Raw genomic sequence first — 19,495 nt, forward strand, 5'->3', positions numbered from 1 at the left:
TATATACTTTAACTATAAATCATTACACATATTAGACTTTATGACTGAATCTCTTCATTATCTACATAAGCAACACTGAAGTACAAAAAGTGCTCAGCACAGTGCACTGTATTCGCATGACTCTTCATGTTCATTACAAATTACTGGTTAAGTAGAATGTCGTGAGCTCTCCGTCTGTAAAGGCAAAACGGTTTCAAAATTAACACTTTCAGTACGAGACGAGATAACTAATCGTATGTCCTTCTGCACACCGAAGCCTCTGATAGTCGCAAAGTGAGAAGGGTAACATGTTTTTCAGTCATGTTTCCCAAACAGCTGAGACCGTGCGAAATGTAAGAAATAAGAAAACCATCTGCAAAGACTTGCAAGTGATTCAAACTCACGTATGCGACAGAAAACAATACAAAGACGACGCGTCAAAAATGAAAAGAAACATTTTGACTGGTTCTCTAAAAGAGAACTGGCTGGTTTTGAATTTTGATGCCAGCAACATGTTTTAAACATTGGTGAGATGGAGCAACAAAGGGCCGCGAAATGTGCTTAATACTTAAAAAAAAATATTTAAAAATACACTCGAGCTTGGTAAAACTGTTCACAGCTATTTCAATGATCAGCATTAAGTGAGAAACATGACAAACAAAACAAGACGACAAAGACTAAATGTGCAAAGAAAAGAAACGAGGAAACGTGCGTAACAAGTATAACAAGTTGAAAATATTTACGAAAATAAAGCATTTTAATCTATTATTACTTTTTTTTTAATTCAATTAGTTTTAGACTCATGAACACATTTCTTTATGTCTATTTCCTTAATTTACATCGTCATTCTTTTACAGATGTTTTTTTTTTTTTTGTTGGTGTCACTCTTATCGTTCCGTGCCTAATACCATTAAAAGATTCCGAAAAAATCTTCCCAAGAGATGATCTCAAAAACAGATGTTAAATCTGTTTATTTATAAGAAAAGCATTAGAAAAAAAAAGCCAAGATTCTGAACTGGAAATCATGGCCAACAAGGCACTGGGATCTCGGCTGCCTCTGTGAGGCGTAAAGTTTTAAATATTTTTGTAAATCATGGATATTAATATTGATCAACCAGGTTATCGACAGACAGTTGGATGCGCAGCAGCCTTGATGGCAGAGAGTTGCATTCCTAACATAGAAGTGAAGAAGCACCATTAATTCTAAGTGACACAAATACTGCCACTCTGATCAAACCTGGTCAAGGGAAGGCCTTTCAGGTCTCAGCAAAGCAATGACAAATCATACTGTGCATGTATTACAGGGAGCGTAGGAAAAAGGTCCTAAACTGTCCTAAACCGCTGAAAACATTAGCTCAAGGCGGAAAGTTGCATGGCTGATATTTCTACAGAGATTGCTATAGTTTTCAGGAAGGTAGTTCCCAAAAGCTTACAATTTGTTGTTAAAAGAGGGTCGATGGAACCGGTTGTAAACATGCTCCTGTAACCTTTTTTAAAAAAAACAAAACATGTTGTTGGTATAAAATTTACAATTTGAAGATCTCTTACTTTCAGCATTTGCCATCTTTGTTCAATTTCACATCAAATTAAAGGGATGCATTTTTAGCAAATGTTTCCGGAAACAGGGGTTGTGCAGTCAGAAAATTCCTGTTTTGATTTTTCTTGTATATTCTGGCCACATTTTTTGTTTGTATATAAAAATAAAGATAGCCTCCGTTTATGCGTAGGACATTCTGCCAAGGTAGTTGGCAGGAACGTATCCCTTTTGTCCATTAGCCTCCGCCAGCCACCACTCTTTATTACCTCCCAGGTCACAAAACTTGAGGATGCGGACATGTTGGTACTCCTGCAAGGTCAGTTCCTGGTCACAGCGAGCTTGAAATGCATACACGGCATAGAACTGTGAAAACAAAACACAGTTTAGATGTTGTGAAAGGCAAATATCATTGTGCAGACAATTATTAACTTTTATTTTTTTACCCTAAAACCAAGACAGGAGACTGTATGTTTCCGTAAATCCAGAAGGTGGCAGTGTTGATCAGCTTTCTACACGGAGAAAACGCCGACAAACATGCTGACGTTTATCCGCAGATTGTGCTTTCAGAGCAAATGTTCTGATATAAAAGAAGCCATGGCAGGTGAAGCCATTACTCCAAGAGAACAAATCCTGGGGCTGCTGCAAAGTGACAAGCCATCAACGTGTAATGTTCTTCTTTTAGCCTATTTCATTCTAATGCATGCTGGACAGATGCTGAGAAGCTTTCAAATGTGCTTTCAACACTGACTCATTCTCTGCAGTTCCAGTCTGTTTACCTCAGACACTCTAATAATTCATTTTTAAAGGAGAAGCCTCTTCATCAAGCATACACTCCTGGCTCTTAAAACCTATTTAAAACCTATTTAGTTTTGCTAAGCCTATGGTTGCTCAAATGCCTTTGCAAAAACTTTACAAAGGCATTGATCCGGCTGACCTTACCTGTCCTTTCTTGCCTTCAATGTGCTGAACAATTGAATATCTTAAAATTATACCTTCATAGTGAACAAACAATTGCAACAAATGCATAGGGCGCCACACAGACCTGCTGAGCTTCTGAGTCCAGAGGATCCTCCAGGTCTTCAGCACTTTCCAGCTCCCCCTGCAGACCAGAGAGGGTTGAGCTGCTGTCCGTGGTGTTGAGGTTGAAGCTGCGAAGGCTGCTGCTGCCACTTCCTGACACAAACAGGCTCAGGTCATCAAAGTCCTCATCCACCATGGCAGGTGGCTGCTGCTGTTGCTGCTCTTTGGCTATCTGGCCTGCCCTCTGCGAGTCCCTAAGGGGGTTGTACTGCTTCAGGAATGTAGAGTAGACATAGCCTTGTGTACCTAACAGAAGCACAGATGCAAAACCTCTGAGCATTTTAAAGATTTCCCTCACTCGCATCGTATTTTAGAAACGTTACAATTTCTTACATCTATCTAATATCTATCTATGGCGTTGAAGTATTTCTTGCAGCACCACGAGAAAAAGCCCATTCTCATCGTATTGGGATGACAGTGGTGAGCTTACAGACACATGACAAAACCTGAGCATAATACAGAGAACTTCTTCATTGTGACATACAGTAGCACCAGTGAGAATATGTTCTTTTGTAATTCAACCAGACTAGCTTTTCTGTTTGACAGTAACAAAACACTTTGCAAGACATTTCTCGTGGCTATCACCAAGACCTCCAACAAACCACTCGAAATTAAGTTGTCATAATTTCTGGAGAATCAATGTGTGGTTAGTGTACGGTGCTACAAAGCTGTAAGCCTCTAAGGAGAGGCTGGAACATCTGCTGAGGCAATCTTGCATCCAATGGCAAGAGGCAAGCATATTCATAGTGTTGCTATCAACAGAAGGAAAAACAACAACTTCCCGGGAATGTTTGTCATCCCTGAGGAAAAGAGAAGTCTGTGAAGAATGTACCTCGTACCAAGAAACATACACACTTTTTTTTTTCTGTAGTTAAAAGACTTTGTTATTGTAGAGAACAGAAAAGAGAACAAGAGAAAATCTCTCCATACTTGCTTGTGAAAACCCAGAGGGAGAGGCTTTGTACTCTAAGTAAGTCTGCTTACAGCGTGCAGGGTTAGTGCCAACAAGGCACTGGGATCTCGGCTGCCTCTGTGAGACGTAAAGGGGAGATGGAGACAACTATGGAGTTGGCTCTGTTGTGAGGCGACCATCTCCAGAGGCACCAGCAACCATGACTCCACAGCACCTCCCGGGACTAATTCTTGCATGCTGACTTGTCAGAAAGTAAAGTTTGGTGTGTGAACAGGCCCTGAGTCATTTAAAACATGCAGGTGTATTCACAGAGGAATGTGCATGAGGTGAGACCTACTGTATACCAGTCACGCATGCAGGTGATCCAGTCCTATAACCTAGTTCACCTTGTATCATTCCTTACAATTTGAGCTACCTGTTACCTCTGTTACATGAATCTTTTCCCTTATGCACACATACAAACTTATACTCATACACACTCCTACCTCCTGTGTGTACCAGCCAGCGGCTGCTGCTACCTAATGGGTCTGTATCCTCCAGCAGGGCAACCAGCTCTCCCTCCAGCAGGCTGAGGTCCTGCTCCTGACATCCATTACACTTCCTCTTTAGCTGGTACAAACGGCTCAGTGAGTATTCTTCCAGCAGCCAAGCGCGCTGCTCCTCAGTTTGATGCTGCACCTCTGGCACCTGGAGGACATCAAAGCACAAAGATGTGATGGTGTAAATATGTGAACTGGGTGATATGTGGATATACATCTGTTATTATTGATCAGTGTATGAGGGCATCATTCAGAGAGTTAAAGGTAAGAAGACCCTGGCAGCAGGAGCTTCAAATGGATCTATTCATATGTCCAAGCACAGTAACATGTACAGTTGAAGGCAGAAGTTCATTCACACCTGATAATAGACTGTTTTAAACTCAAACAAATTAGTCCCTCTTGCTGAAAATCGCCCTTAGGACACGATGCTGCCATCACTGCGCTTTACCATTGGAATGGAGTTTTGTCGCTCTCATGCTGCATGCTTTTTGTGTACGCTTAACAGAACAATGGTCATTACAGCCAAATGGTTCCATTTGTGTGTGATCAGACCAGAGGACAAAAAAAGAAATAAAAATCTTTGTCAGTTATTGCAGCTGCAAACTGTTATCTGGCTTTTCTGTGTCTGACAAAAGAAAAATATATAACTGAGCGCAGCAGTCCCTGTTCGGCTGTAATAATATACACTCACACTTTGCTGTTTTCACAAACAGCTGCAGAGAGATGGCACCTTGGAGCACATTCGGAGAGCCTAGGTCCATCTGACTCTACTTTTGATATAACGTGTGTAGATGCTAATTTATGGATTATATTTTACTCTACAAAATATTGTTACTGTCTAACATAAAAATATGTGAGACTTTTATTTCAAAATGGTGACAAGACATTTTAGTCTATAAATTAAAATATGACTTTTTTCCCATATTCTTACCGCTGTTTTCTTGTCCCGTTGTCTCTCGAAGCTAACTTTTCGTTCCATTAACTTCTGTGCGTTGTCCCTGACGAATGCCAGATTGTTCAGCTCATCCATGATGCTGTTCTGCACTTCAGCAATGTTCGATAGTGGAGCCTGAAAACGCAAATGAGGCAGCCGAGTTTGTTAAAAAGACAAAAACTAGATTTTTTTTAACACTATGATTTATGAGTTGAATCCTCACTGGTAGTTGCTGGACGGAGGGAGCACCAATCAATGCAGTCCCCATCAGCCCTCTGAGTAGGGTCACAAGACACACCACACTGTTGGTTAGGATTTTACTTGCAGCCATGTTGAACCTCTGCAACTCTTCCACTAGCAAAGCATTGATAGCTTCATAGTCCCTTTTGGCCGGACCAGGTGGGTCGACAGAAACCAACGAAGGAGATGAAGAAGTGGTGGATGATGAGGATGAAAAAGAGGAAGAGCGCTCAAGGCGGCAGCAGTAATCTAGCAGCTTGTCATAGCGCTTCTGGATAAGCTTCTGTGGGGCTGTGAACATGGCCTGCAGGGAGGAAAGGGGGGCCAGGACCAAACGCTCCATTCTGATTTTCTAGGAGGAAAAAGTCAAAAAGGGCAGAGGATGAAGAATAATCTGCCAAACTAAACTGTAAACTGTATCTATAAAAGTTTTTTTGTTTTATTTTATCATGCAGCAGTGTCTCTAAAGCAAAGGTAAAGTACACATTAGAATTGTAGAACACAGTAAAGTGCATTTACTACTACCATTCAAATACAAATTATTCAAAGAATCTGGAGACATGTACACAAGGGACATGACCAAAAATCAATACTGGTATCAAACTGGAACAGGACTGGAGCCCTCAGGCAGCACTGCATTGAAAAAACAGACATGATTCCGTCATGAAAAATTACTGCACAATCTAAAGAAATGTTTTCAGAAATCATTGTCCGTGAGCGCAGTTTACTCTGCTATCCACACATGCGCTATCATGCAAAAAGAAAGCCATGTATGAACAGGATCCAGAAACGCTGTCGTCTTCTCTGAACCAAAGCACATTTGAAATGGACCGAGGCAAAGCGGAAAACTGTTCTGCGTTCAGATAAATAAAAAAATTGAAATTTGTTTTTAAAACCACAGACGTCTTGGTGATATCCTCTGGGCTAAAGAGGAGGGCTGCTATTGTGCTTGTTATCAGCACTCAGCTCAAAAGCCTGCATCTCTGATGGTATGGGGGTGCACTAGTGCCTATAGAACTCGCAGCTTGCACATCTGAAAAGGCACCACCAATGCTGAAAGGTAGTTACAGGTTTTAGACATCCTCTATCCAGATGCCATCTTTTTCAGGGAAGCCTTTGTATATTTCAGTCAGACAATACTAAACCACGTTGCATCTATATCGACAGCGTGTCTTCAAAGAGTCCGAGTGGTGGACTGGCCTGCCTGCAGTCCAGACCTTTCACCAACTGAAAACATTTTCTATGTGAAAACGCATGAAATGTAAAATACGACAAAGGAGACCCAGGGCTTTTGTGTTGGGCAAATGGAGTTCTATATCAGACAAGAATGGGTCAGCCTCACTTCCCAGCTGTTTATATACAGTAGACTGTTGTCAAAAGGAGAGCGGATGCTACAGAGTGGTAAACATGAGCCTGTCCTGGCTATTCTGAGACATGTTGCTGCCATTAATTTCAAGATGAGCCAATATTCATGGTAAAATCTGAATAACCCCTCACTTACAACATTTGATATGTTTAGCATGTTCGATTGTAAATTAAATATCAGTGTATGAGATTTGCAAGTCACTGCACACTGTTTTTATTTACATTTTATACATAGTCCAACTTCTTTGGAATTGGGGTAATACATGAGTATAAAAATGAGGTTTGTTGTTCATGATGACGTAAAAAGATTTCATCTGTTTTAGCAAGGATCAAGCACTGAAACGGTCCCAACATAAAGTAAAAGGACCCGATGTATAGGTTTATCCCCTTGAAGGCATCTGTCATTATTTCATTTTAGCAGACACAGCGGAAACTATTCATCCAAAACAAGTCGGTAACTTTTCTTCTCAGTAAACATGTCAAACTGATCTAGGACCTCAATTTGAGTCTTTGCTAAAATGCTGAATATCTGATGCACAAAGATTTCTTCTTGACGAAGAAGTAACATCAGTGTTGGGGACAGTACAATACACAAAGGGAGGAATATGGAGAGAAGAACATGTCAAGGTTACAACAGGATGCAGCAGAAAGGTTGAAGGCACAGAAGAAGAGGATTAATAAATTGGAGAGAAGACAGGTAGCTATCAACAAATTGGCAGATGACTCATAGCTGGAGGGTGAATGGGAGGTCAGGGAGGATTAGAAGGAAAAGCAAGGACAGATACAAATGCAGACGATTCAGTAAGAAGAAGGAAGACGGTGAGGCTGACAGCAATGTAAATGATGCCCAGAGCAAAACAGATCATTTGTCACAAAGGGTAACAAAGTCGTACTTACAAAGTGCTTATAAGGATCATTGCCATTATTATGTGATAAACCATTTGTGTTGTTTTTATTTGAATCCTTGATGATGTTTTCCAAGTCCTCCACATCTGAAATAGCTACAGACACCATCTCCTGCAGAGAGGACATTCAGCAAAAACAGAGGTTAAAAAAATAAATATAATCATTCAAACCAGCATATCATACTTATTTCCAGCTCTATATTTCTACATTGGAACTCCACATGAGTAGCTTTGCATGATTAATAGATCTTTTTGAGACAGAAAATATTGCTTGCTTTCCAGTGTGAAAGTTTAAAAATTTCCGCTTGAACAGCAAGTGCTCAAAAACATCCCTCTCGAAATGTCTAAAATACATGAATCCGATCCAGAATAAAAGAGTTGAACAGTAACAAAGATTATAGCTGGAGTATATGCTCGTTACCCGCTTATCGTGTGACAGATAATTGAATATAGTCCTTCTGAATCAGAATCAGAATCTTTATTGTCATTACACAAAGTATAACGAAATTGTGAACAGTCCCTTCCAGTGCAAAAAAGTGATAATAAAACAAGAAGTTATTATAAAAAAAGAGCAACAAAGAAGTACCAAAAGTTATATAAGCAAAAAACACGTTTTCTTTACAAAGTAAAAAAGAATTTATGAAAAATACACCAGTATAAAAAAAGAAAAATGTGAAAAAAACACAAATAAATCTATGTAAATGAAACATGTGTTCCTGTAATCACAAGCTCTACATAAACATTTTTTTAAAAAAGGTTTCTGACTATACCGCTGTTATTAGTTAATGGACTAAGAGGACAATGTTAGATTTGTGGGCACATGATGTCAGGACTTTAACACATGTTTAACTTAAACTGAAGAGGATGGACATTTGATGTAAGCATGAGGTACAGGAACATTATGTTTGAATGACGATAAGAAATCTCAGTTTAACACACACATGTTGCAGAACTCACCTGGGAACACTGGATAAAAAAATGGACATTCTTGACCAGCTGCCTCACAGCTTTCTCCAGACTCCTGAACAGCTTCTCCTCTCTATCAAACACTTCATCTCTCACCTACAGAAAAAAATAGTAGTTGCTTGAATATCAATTACAATTGTTTTTCCTCATTCACTCCTTGGGTCTAATCTCATAATCTTTTCATTCAACTGTGAAAGGAATAGAAGGGACTTTAGAAGTCGTTGCTGTAGTTTACCTGTGGCTCAACACCAGTGAGGATCTTGAGATAACCAGCAAACCTGTCTCCTTTCTTCCGAATAGAGTGGATGTTGAACTTGTTCAGCTTACCCCTCAATGTGCCTTCATCTTCGACCCTCCTGTACTTCATAACTGAGGATCAATAAGAATATGGGATCAAAATTGAAAGAATTGGTGTTGGTAAGTACATTTGGCACAGACAGTGCACATAAGCAGTGATGTCATACCTATGTCTTTGCGCCTCTTGAACTCATTGATGTTAACGTTTATGATCTTGGCGGTGGTGAAAGCCTCCTGCACAGGGTGGTAGTCTGGGTGATCTTCAGGTGTAGCCTGCCACAGCTCTCCAAGCAGCAGCGGGTACTTCATGATCCTCTGGACAGGTTTTATGAGCAACGAGCCCATATTCAGCAGATTAGGTTTTCCTCTGTGTAAGTAAACATCTTATTAAGTGAACAATGATCGACATAAGAAACAAAAAATGGGGACAAAAAGAAATGGAAAAATTAACAAAAGACTTCACTTACTCTTGGTCATAGATTTTCCTGTGGTTAAACAGCCAGAAGAAGTAAAAAGAAAATAGATTACAGGCTGACAGTGATAATCTTTGTGACTAATAAGATGTAAATGCTGCGAAAAAGATCTGGAGGAGGTCATGTGACTTACTTTAGCTCTAATACACACGCAGTAAATTGTTGCTTTATTTCTTCCTCGCTCTCGTAGGATTTGAGTGACATGTTAGCATCATCATGGTGGTAACAGTAAATCTTATATACATCTTCTAAAGCTGCCTTTGCCTGGATGAATACGTCCCCTTCAAGTGAAAGCAGGACATAAGAACTTCTGTTTACCACAACAGCAATCGTTGACGAAATGAAAAAAAAAAAAAGTAAAAGAGAAGAGGAAAATTTGCCAAATATCATATTAGCCTCACCTATGACAACTGCCTCTGGATCAGGGTCAGCCATGGCCTGATGCAGTCTGTGAAGGAGGGCCGCAGACACCTCACACACTGTCTCCATGTTAGTGAACAGTCGATCGACATCTACAACCTGATTAAAAGAAGATAAAGAAATTATATGATGTAGTCGTGTGAAAAGAAAAGTTTCTCCTTTGAATACAGAGTTTTACTGATCAGGACCTAATAATAATAATGCTATTAATAATAATAAAGTAATCTGGTCCTTACATGGCCTTAAAGTTGGGTAATTACAACCTCAGATGAACAGTAAGGCATATTATATCGTGTTGTTATCAATTTATTGAAAACTAAGCCAACATGCAGACGCATTGTATTAAAAACGAAATACCCGCCATGATTAAATTGTTTGTAGAACTACATTTAGCAGCAAAAACTTGAAGTAACTATTTTCTGTATGACATTATCAGGCTCAAATTGTTGTCGAAGAATATTGGCCTACTCTTTACAACATGGCTTTAATTCACTGAGGCTTGCAGACATTTTTTATGCACAGCTCTCTTCAGGTGCTGCCACTGTCAGACCTGGGGCCTCACATTTGACTCTGGAATACTTTGGTAAACAGAGGAGCAAAGTGTCCAGGTCCCGTGGCTGCAAAACAAGGCCAATTCATCATCTCTGTACAACCACGAGGTGTTTGTGATGTTATGTTGTGTTTAGCTTTCACCAAATATGGTGCTGTGCATTTTGACAAAACATCTCACTTTCATCTCATCTGCCAAAGTAAATGGTAAAGAAGTCTTGTGGTTTGTTCAGATGCAACTCTGCAAACCTAAGTCAGGCTGCATTATTCTTTTAAGAGAACATGGCATGACTTAGTGACAAGTATGGCTTGTTTGTAACACTTCCAAACAAGTCATACTTGTCAGTCTTATTGTAATTGTGCTTTTGAAATTTACACTTAATATGTTAAGTAAGTCTGATAAGTCTGATATGTTGCTTTATTATTTTTTTTCCAGTTTCTCTGAGCATGGCACAGCCTGACCTTGGGCTGAACTTGCTGGGACGCCTGCCCCTGGGAAGACTGGCAGCTGTCTTAAATGTTTTCCACCTGTGAATAATCTTTCTCACTGTAGTATGATGGTTTGTTTGGCAATGGTCTCATAACCCTTCCCAGACTGATGGGCAGCAACAGTTGCTTCTCTAAGATCGTTGCTGATGTCTTTCGTCCTTGACATTGTATTATCGCACTCCTGAATGCTCCAGACCAGCAAACTGCCAAAACATCGGCTTTTAAAGAAGTGCTCACATTTGCTGATGACCATTTGGTGAAATGCATTTGATTTGCAGCACCTGGCTGTTACTTACCCCTTTATTACTTACCCCTTTAATTCCCATAGAAGCCGTAAGGGTGTGTTTAGATTCTCACGCACTCCTTCTGCATTTTGGCTTAATCTTTGCTCAGTAGGTAATGACACTATGTAATATTTTACGTCTTGTTGTTCTTCAAAGAAGTCCTTGTAAGAACCAGATGATTTATTTTATTGTTTTGATGAATAAAACTTTAGGACTACAAGATAGTGTACTTTCTTATTCACATGACTGAGAAATTACTTTAAATAACAAGTAATTTACTTTTCATCCAAATTACACTTCTACAGTACATTGTTAATCCATACATGGTAATTCCTTCTTGACTCAACACAATTCTTTTGGCTAATATAATTGCGACATGAAAATCTGAGCTCATGACAGCCTTATTTTGTGTGTATCTCTGGAGGTGGCTTAATCTTAGTTTATTAGTGGCTTAATCTTAGTTTATTAGCATTGTCCTATATGGTTCAAATGCAAAAACATCAAATTACGTCAAGAGATGTGTTTCTCCACATAGAGATCCAATTCACAGCAGATGAACAAGAGCTACATCTCAGCAGGCCACTTGTTTAGTATTAATATGGGCTTTGGCTTTTGCAATTGAATTCATTTAAAAAGAGAGAAAAGTTTGCATATCTTTGTTGTATTTATAAATTTACAAGAGAGTACAAGAGACTTCAGCAGAGGTTCTGAGAGGCGTTTACCTGCAAATTTCGCAGAGGCTGCACCACTTCTCTGATGCACAGTTCCAAGTCAGTCAGATAGTCCTTTTCAGTCTGCACAAGCTCCTTTATGACCTTTGCCCTGCGGTTCATCTTTCTCAAACGGATCTCTTCTGGTTCAAGCACTGGAGAGGGCAGTGTGAGCAGGTCATGCGGCATCAGTTTTTCTGAAATAAAAAGAGTAAATTTAGAGATGAAAACATGGATTTAATGTAATAATGCTGGCATCTGCTTTAATGAGTCCTACAGGCTCGTATAAAACTAATGACACATTTAGCTATTTCAGAACATGTTGTCTTTGCCATCATTTCAAACCATCTGTGGCACATATACCTTCTCTAAAATCTTGAAGTACACCTATGCTCTTTAGACAGTGCTTGTTTTGAAATATCCATCACGTCTAACATCTGCTTGACACCCGAGCAGTATTGTGCATTTCATGGTGATCTAATTATTTTCACCCAAATGCCAAAAAGCCTCACTTAGCATGCCAGTCAGCCTCACTTTCTCTCTATCTCTCTTTTTCCCTCTTTTTTATTGCCCTGCTGCCTAATCAGTCGGTGGCTGCTCTGTGCTTTGCATGGCAGACATGACTGTGTTCAGGGAAGAGGGATGCTTCCTTGCTGCCTAATCGATGCCAAGCACTGCTTCCTCCTCCAGGGAGGAGAGAGCAATGAAGAGCTGAGATAGAGGTGAAGGGAGTGGGACAGAAGGCTGCGACGCTTGTGTCAGGTTACGAAACTAATCATACCGCTGATGTAATTCCACTGTGTGTTCAGGCATTCCATCTGCTCACACTGCGTGCTTGTGTGTGTTTATGAGGGGAACACTCACACTACACACACAAACCTACAAATCCAAAGAGACTCATACACTGACACTGACTCACATAGGTGTGCATGAGCACCCAAATGGTCCCATGTGCACATGCAAACAAATTTCTCCCCTCTAGCTTCAGGTTACACATTTCACACACACACACACACACACACACACAAGCATTAAAAAACTAAGTAAATGTGCATGATCTTCTATCCTAAAAGGTTCAACTTTGTCTACATGTTCATAAAACTTACTAAGCACCATTTGCAAAGCAGTACCACATATATCAGTAATTTGGTTAGTTATCTGTCCAGCGACGTTCTTCGCAACTAAACCTCTTTTTTGGATGAGCTGTCATCATTTCTGGATTTTGAAAGATCTTAAATAATCTTTTTTTGCATTAAACGAGTACAATAAGTGTGAGAGTTGCGCTGTTAACCAGAGCCAGTGTGACACAATTCATTGCCTTACAGCTATCTGATTTTAATGGATGAAGCGAGTGGAAGATTGTAGAGAATGAACGGGTGAAAAAACACTAGATTTCCTTGTTAAAGCTCAGTAGAATTAATCCTGTGATTCAAGCGAATAGGCAGGGCTTCCTGATGAATGCAAGGACTGTGTTAATGTGTGGTGACTGTAGCGGTGATCAGATCTCAGTGATACAGTAAGCCTTTTCTCTTTCAGTTCACAATTAACTTGTGCATGTTGAATGATAGATGAAGAAAAACATGAGCAGCTGGAGTGGGCACTTCCTGTGAAAGTTTATGTTACTGAGAACAACTAAGGGAAGATATAAAAATATATCCTGATTTCCCAGAGACGTCATGTTAAAGATGACAACATGACAAGCAAGACAACAAAAAAAGGAGAAAAGGTGATGTTTAGGCACCTTACATGGTTAGTATATGGATAGTATAACTTTTTTGGGGGGAAAAATCACTAGCAAAGACTAATCTAGTGTGATGAGATTTGTGGTCCATCTTACATGTTATACTCATTCGAGGTCTACACATAGATTTTCAACTGTCAGGGTCAGGACAAAACCTTCAGCTTGAACCCCTTGAGTAAGTCCACCGTTGGTTTTGAAGTGTGCTTTTCGATCATTATGAAGTCTAAAAGCCATTTTTCATCTGCGGCTTATTTACAGACTTCATCATGTTTGCTGGCAAATAACTGAATCCATTTTTCCCTCCACCTATGAAGCATTCATTGTGCCACTGACTGCAACAGAGATCCAAAGCTTGATCAGTCCACTGATATGCTTATTAGCTGGAGAGGAACTCTTTGCTTTTTTATTTGCAGGCAAAAAGTTCACACACTAACAGGGAAATTAGTGTTGGAAAATGCAAGAAGTCTTTTTTTCTGATGACTTTCTCTTCCATGCCGGATATATTTGTGCAGGTGTGGCTGCACAGTAAAACAGTGCACCAATCTTTCTGAAAGTTGTTTGACTTGCTTTTCTTAAAATCCTTTGAACAGATTTCTGAAGGTAATCTAATGAGAGCTCTACTATTCCTGCTCATTGTCTTAATTACATGACAAACTGGCATATCGACTACCTGAAACGGTGTTGCTGTCTTTTAATAACCTTCTCCTGTTTTGTGGACACTCACTCTGGCCTATTTTCAGGAGGAGCCCCTGGCTCCTGAATAATGGAACAATGTCTGAAAATTTGCATCACCTGGCCTTTTCTTGCTATGACTGCGAACAAACCATAGCCCTAACAGGCCTGGTAAAATAGTTCAAAATACATTTTAGATACACTTAAGATATATTAATTTAATTTCAGTAGATGTCACAATTTCTAATAAGAGATATTGAGTGAATAGTAGAAATGTTTTCTAAAAGATATATCAAATTCTTCAAGAGTATCATGAAGTGTCATGTGTCAACATTAGCTGAGTGTAAAAAGACCCCAGAATGTCTGACAAACTCCACTCGTGAGAAGAGTTTGCTAAATGAGAGTTTGGGTGACGTTTCTTAAAGTTTGCTGCGCAGAAACTTTATTCTATTTTCAACCAAATATCAGATCTTTCCATATATTTCTGTCACTTTTACTCTTTTTGCCACATATATGAATGACAGAAATGACACACCGGTTATCTTAAAGACACTGACTTCTCTGTGACACCACAAGCTATCAAAACTCAGCAGCACATGTAAAACTGTGCTGACTTTACCTTCTGCCAGCATTATGTTTGGTGAGGTATGGCTGCTGCCACAGGAGTTCCCACGAAAGTGGATACAGGGCTTTTCACCGTTCAGCTCAGTGAAAAACGATCCAGTGAACTGCCCCGGAAAGACTACAAAGCATGGTGTATCATGTGGCACCATCAAGAAAAATGACATGTTGGACCATGCCACACGGCAAAATACCGAGCAGCGATTTCTTACTTAACAATGAGGGCGTTATATTAAAACTGAAATATGCAGCTTTTGATCTGTAAAAATATTTTCATAGAAAGATTTCTTATTTTCACTGATAATTTCTTTTTTTTTTTCCTTGTCCTGTCCAGCATTATGGCAGCAGAATTATAGTCTGAATACCTTTTATGCCAAACAGATTTGCTTTGCCAAGGGAAGTTTTATAAATGTAAAGCTCCCCTTGATGCCCATTTATTTATTTTTGTTTACAATATATAACATGTAATAGAGCAGAACCGGACCGGGGGACAAGGAAAGATCATTTCTAATAATGAAAAAAAAAAGAAATGCCTCAAAAGATTTGAAGTTCTTATCAAGGTTACGCAAATGGAGCGTTATTAATAAATACCCGAGTAACCACAGCAAAGTCATTTGCCGCATATACGATTTATGGATGGATGTGTCCCTTTATGTGGGTGATGTGCTGGTCAATCATTATCTCTGACTATGATATTTAGTTCCTGTAAATTATTAGACATACTTATGTCATGTTGTCATGGTTCTATGGCTCGACTAACCAGTCTGACAACCAGATGAGAACAGACTGTCGACCAGCAACTCACATGTTTCCTCTTTCAGTGAAGTCATCGTTCTGTCAATATTTGCATTGGTAACACCACTGTACATTTAATACTGCATATGTAATACTGCTCCTCAGGTGTGAGGCTGGAGTCACAGGGGCCGGGGTAATTGGTTTACTGAAAACACCGCTGTGTTTTTTTGACAACTCTGCCAGTCCTGATGCAGGTTGGACAAGAAAGTAGAAAGTGCAAAGAAGTAGAGAGTGGCTCTAGCTCAGGTAAACAGAGCCGCTGCTGATAATGCAAGTGTGTGAAATTTGTTGTCTGCACAAGACCAAGTGAATACTGGGTCACACTTTGCTGTTTTAAACATGTTGGTGCCACTGGTCATTGTGGCACATGATTTGTATTGTTCACAGTAGAGGAAACCGAGGAACAAGTGGCACAGGAAAGCCGACATACCAACAGCACTCATGCTTGGATTGTAACCTTCTTCTGACAGCTGATGTCATTTTGCCTGAAGTGCAACATTCCCAGTCATTGACTGCACTCTAAGACAGGTGTAGCTAGTTTTCCTGAAACATCCTTATTTTTAATGTTTTAATGTGAAAAGTCTGTGTCAGCAATTGTGATGAGGCGACTCCTTTGAAATTTCTTCTTCTTTTTTTTTTTCTTTTCTACAATTTCCCTTTCCAACTTGTTTCTACTTTTCATGGTCAACCAATGCAATTTATCTACCTTTTTTTTTGCGACTAAAGGTTTTAGTCATTGTAAAGCAAACTGTAAGGCAAAGTAAGTCTCTTTTCCCACACTAGGTGCTGTCTAGGTCTTGTTTACCTGCTGGTCCTGAACATTTCTAAAGCCACTCCTCTGTGCCCGAGTTTGGGGCACAGTTTGCATATGTGGCTTCATCCCAGAGGGAGTATCTTGCTCAACGCATAGTAACACAACAGGTGCCCGGTGCAGAGCTGTGCACTCTTATTGCGTGTGTTGTGTTTTTGTTTGCCCTCAAGATATAGATGGTACTCATAGAGTCCATCTAACATGAACATATATTATGTTCAAAAGTTCTCCAAGCCAGTAAGTTCTTAATAAGTTTGCAATGAAAGACTTTTTTAAACCACACTTTATGTCATATATGTTTAAATTGTTGCCATAGTTTTGAGCCCTGGGAACATCATTAGTTGCTGTACCTTTAAGTTTAGCGCTGTACTCCGTCTTGTCAGACTGACTCCTCCTCACCAGAGTCCCCAGGTTGATGTCACCTTTAGCCATGTCATCAGCTACAATAGTGTCCGTCTTTCTTCTCTCCAGGTATCGCAGGAACACAGGCCTGTTTCTCCTTTTTATCACTTTCTCCTTCTCTTTTTCCTTCTCCTTGTCACTCCCACTGGCCTCCTTGGGATCCATGGTGAAGCTGTCAGCTCCCTTATGCTCTCAGACCAGTGAAGGAGAGAAGATGTGAGGAAAGAGAGAGCCTGGGAAGTACAACAGGTGCACTGTTCACTGTGCCCTGACTGCCAGTTCTGCACAGGTAATCCAGCTCCTCCCCTTGTCTACCTATCATAAGGGCAGCGTGGCCACACCTCTTCACTGCTGCACTACGCTTTCTTCCCCTTAGGCCATCACATCTATTCAGGTAGAGGAAGTTATGCACTTCGTCTCTATCAGGAAAGTTTGAAGAGAGTGAACACTGAAGTGTTCTTCTTGCACCTAAACCTAAAATGAATGTTTTCAAGCAAAGTGCATCTCAGATACTGTCAATGTGGTAAACGATGACCAGGAAGTAAAGGGAAGTTGTCATGTAAATGGCCCGGCCATAAATCACACCTTATTTTTACACCATAGTGAATGAGTACTTTTTGACCACATTATGTTGCACTTTAAATAAGTTATTCAAATCTTAGAGACAAAATGTCAGATCTAGTTGGAAGCCACACGTCTGCTACTACCATTATATCTGTTCATAAAAAACAGATACAGTGTTCCCTTTTAAAAACAATAAATGGGCGTATTTCCCCCTGAAGTTCAGGTAATCAGTCCTCCCATTGTATTTTCAAACCAGTGTAGCTCACCAGTTTGAATTTCATCTGACTAAATGGAGAAATGTAGCTGATGAAAGAGCAGCAGGTCAACAACACAAAACTGTTGTTTATGTATGTATATACTGTATGCATAGATGTATATATATATATATATATGCACACACGCATATGTATATATGTGAATAATATAATGTAATAAATATAATGTAATAATATATGTAATGTGTGTGTATATATCGACAAATATTTTGTGCATGTCTTGCATCTTTGTGCTTCACAGGTTGATCATCAACCTTCCTCCAAAGAAATTTGTACAAAACCCTCTGGGAAATGATTATTGACTGGAGACCACAGACATGACTATTTGTGATTGCAGAGATTTCTCCCTGCCACCCCCTGACAATGCTTTAATGTAACTTGGCACACAACTCCCCTGTGTTTCCTGCTCGGCAACAAGCACAGGCCGTGCTTCCTCGGGCACTTCTTTCGCAAATTTCCAGTGTTTTGTTCCTCTGAAACCGTGCCGCGGGGTAGAGTCATGACGCTGAAGCTGCTGATAAAGACCTGGGGTCCCCCTTGGTTATGTAACTGTCTTGTTCACTTCACTGAGTACAGGTAAAATGAAAACACAATTACACACAAACACACATTCGAAATGTATCATATCTATTTTAAAGATCAGACTGGATTGGTGGGGAGGGAAGCTCAGTTTTTGTCTCGAGAAACTGAGCAATAATGGCACATTCAGTGCTCTGTCTGCCCAACCCATAGAATCCCCAACTAACTATGTTAGGCTCTGCGACTAAAGATGGTGATATTCCACCTCTTAGCTTGTATCTGGCTTCATCTGGTTTATCTTCGATGTCACATACCAAAACAACAGACAAACAATTTAGTTTTACAACATTATTTCAAGGGGGCATGTTGGACATCTTGGCAGATCTGCACAATTCATGTACATTTTTACATATGAGGTGCACACTCTGACTTTACACACCACTTTCTGTGGCGCTAATGGCTTCGTCCTTTACTTTCAGCTAAAGCCCGTGACAGGAACTATGGAGAATATTGGAGAGTATCTTAGCCAGTTCGATACTCATCAAAGTTATGCACGCAGGGGAAATTCACTGTCCAGCCGTATCATCTGAACGTGTCAAACTAAAATTCGGTTTGCAGTTTAATTTTCAATAAGATTTCAGTCAGATCAGTAAAAAATGTTTACATGTATTTAAAAAAAGTTTGGTTTTAGTCACATTCACATTTTGTTTTTCCGTCGTGGTGTTGCAGGTATATATATCTCAATCCTTCCTTGGTCTGATATGGTATAACTGCTGCTATGAGAGGAGTGAATGTTTTACATCATTACGCACATGATCAAAATCACTTGTTTGAAGACAAGCTTATCTTTATGTATTCAGAGTACCAAACTTTTGTTGACTTTTGTCAACTCTTTGTTGAGCACCCTTTTATATTTTTCAAGGAATCTAAATAGTGACACAACCAAACAAGACTATCCTCCACCCGAGAACAGAACATCCCCTTGGAGCGTTTGTTTGTGCAGGTTAAAACAAAATACACTCAAACTCTCGTGACTGTACGAGCAACTGCGTTGGAGCTGTAAAGAGTGTGTCCATCAAGGTGAAAGTCGCACCGTAAAAAGAATTTAGGCCTAATCGTGATTGTTTTCTAACCTTAACCAAGTAATGTTTTTGCATAAAACCCAATCAGTTAGTGATACAATTGTTTTGGTAAAGTGCTGTCATAATAGCAAACTAAAAATAACTCAGAGATTAAAAACTCTTTCGTCATATGTTGGTCCTGAGCAAACATCATGAACAAATAACTGAAAGCGCTGTGCATATCCACACCACCCAACCCTCCTCACCTTCCTATCTGCTTATGAGGACCATGCGGCTTCTTAAAGGACTTAAGAATGACGTATGCTCTGATATGGAAAGTACTCATGTGAGTTG

The 19,495-nt window shown here is 39.8% G+C and overlaps 1 protein-coding gene across 2 annotated transcripts; it reads right to left on the minus strand.

The window, feature by feature from the left end:
* Positions 1 to 1,482: 1,482 nt before the first annotated feature.
* On the minus strand, positions 1,483 to 16,999 carry arhgef38 (Rho guanine nucleotide exchange factor (GEF) 38). 2 transcript variants are annotated; one of them, XM_072385002.1, is made up of 14 exons: positions 16,671 to 16,999; positions 11,693 to 11,877; positions 9,630 to 9,747; positions 9,362 to 9,509; positions 9,223 to 9,240; positions 8,923 to 9,122; positions 8,694 to 8,827; positions 8,450 to 8,554; positions 7,485 to 7,604; positions 5,206 to 5,574; positions 4,980 to 5,117; positions 3,995 to 4,196; positions 2,559 to 2,842; positions 1,483 to 1,879 (listed from the first exon to the last, which is right to left on the minus strand). In XM_072385002.1, the coding sequence occupies exons 1-14, from the start codon at positions 16,885 to 16,887 to the stop codon at positions 1,697 to 1,699; spliced, it is 2,421 nt and encodes an 806-aa protein (XP_072241103.1). In that variant the 5' UTR covers positions 16,888 to 16,999; the 3' UTR covers positions 1,483 to 1,696. The 2 variants fall into 2 exon arrangements, with proteins under 2 accessions (XP_072241103.1, XP_072241104.1); XM_072385003.1 differs by lacking the exons at positions 1,483 to 1,879; positions 2,559 to 2,842; positions 3,995 to 4,196; ... (5 more) ...; positions 8,923 to 9,122; positions 9,223 to 9,240 and having other exon boundaries at positions 9,358 to 9,509.
* Between the last annotated feature and the right edge of the window lie 2,496 nt (positions 17,000 to 19,495).

Source organism: Leuresthes tenuis, unplaced genomic scaffold, assembly GCF_036924035.1.
Source record: "Leuresthes tenuis unplaced genomic scaffold, fLeuTen1.0.hap1 SCAF_4, whole genome shotgun sequence".
NCBI classification, from domain to species: domain Eukaryota; kingdom Metazoa; phylum Chordata; class Actinopteri; order Atheriniformes; family Atherinopsidae; genus Leuresthes; species Leuresthes tenuis.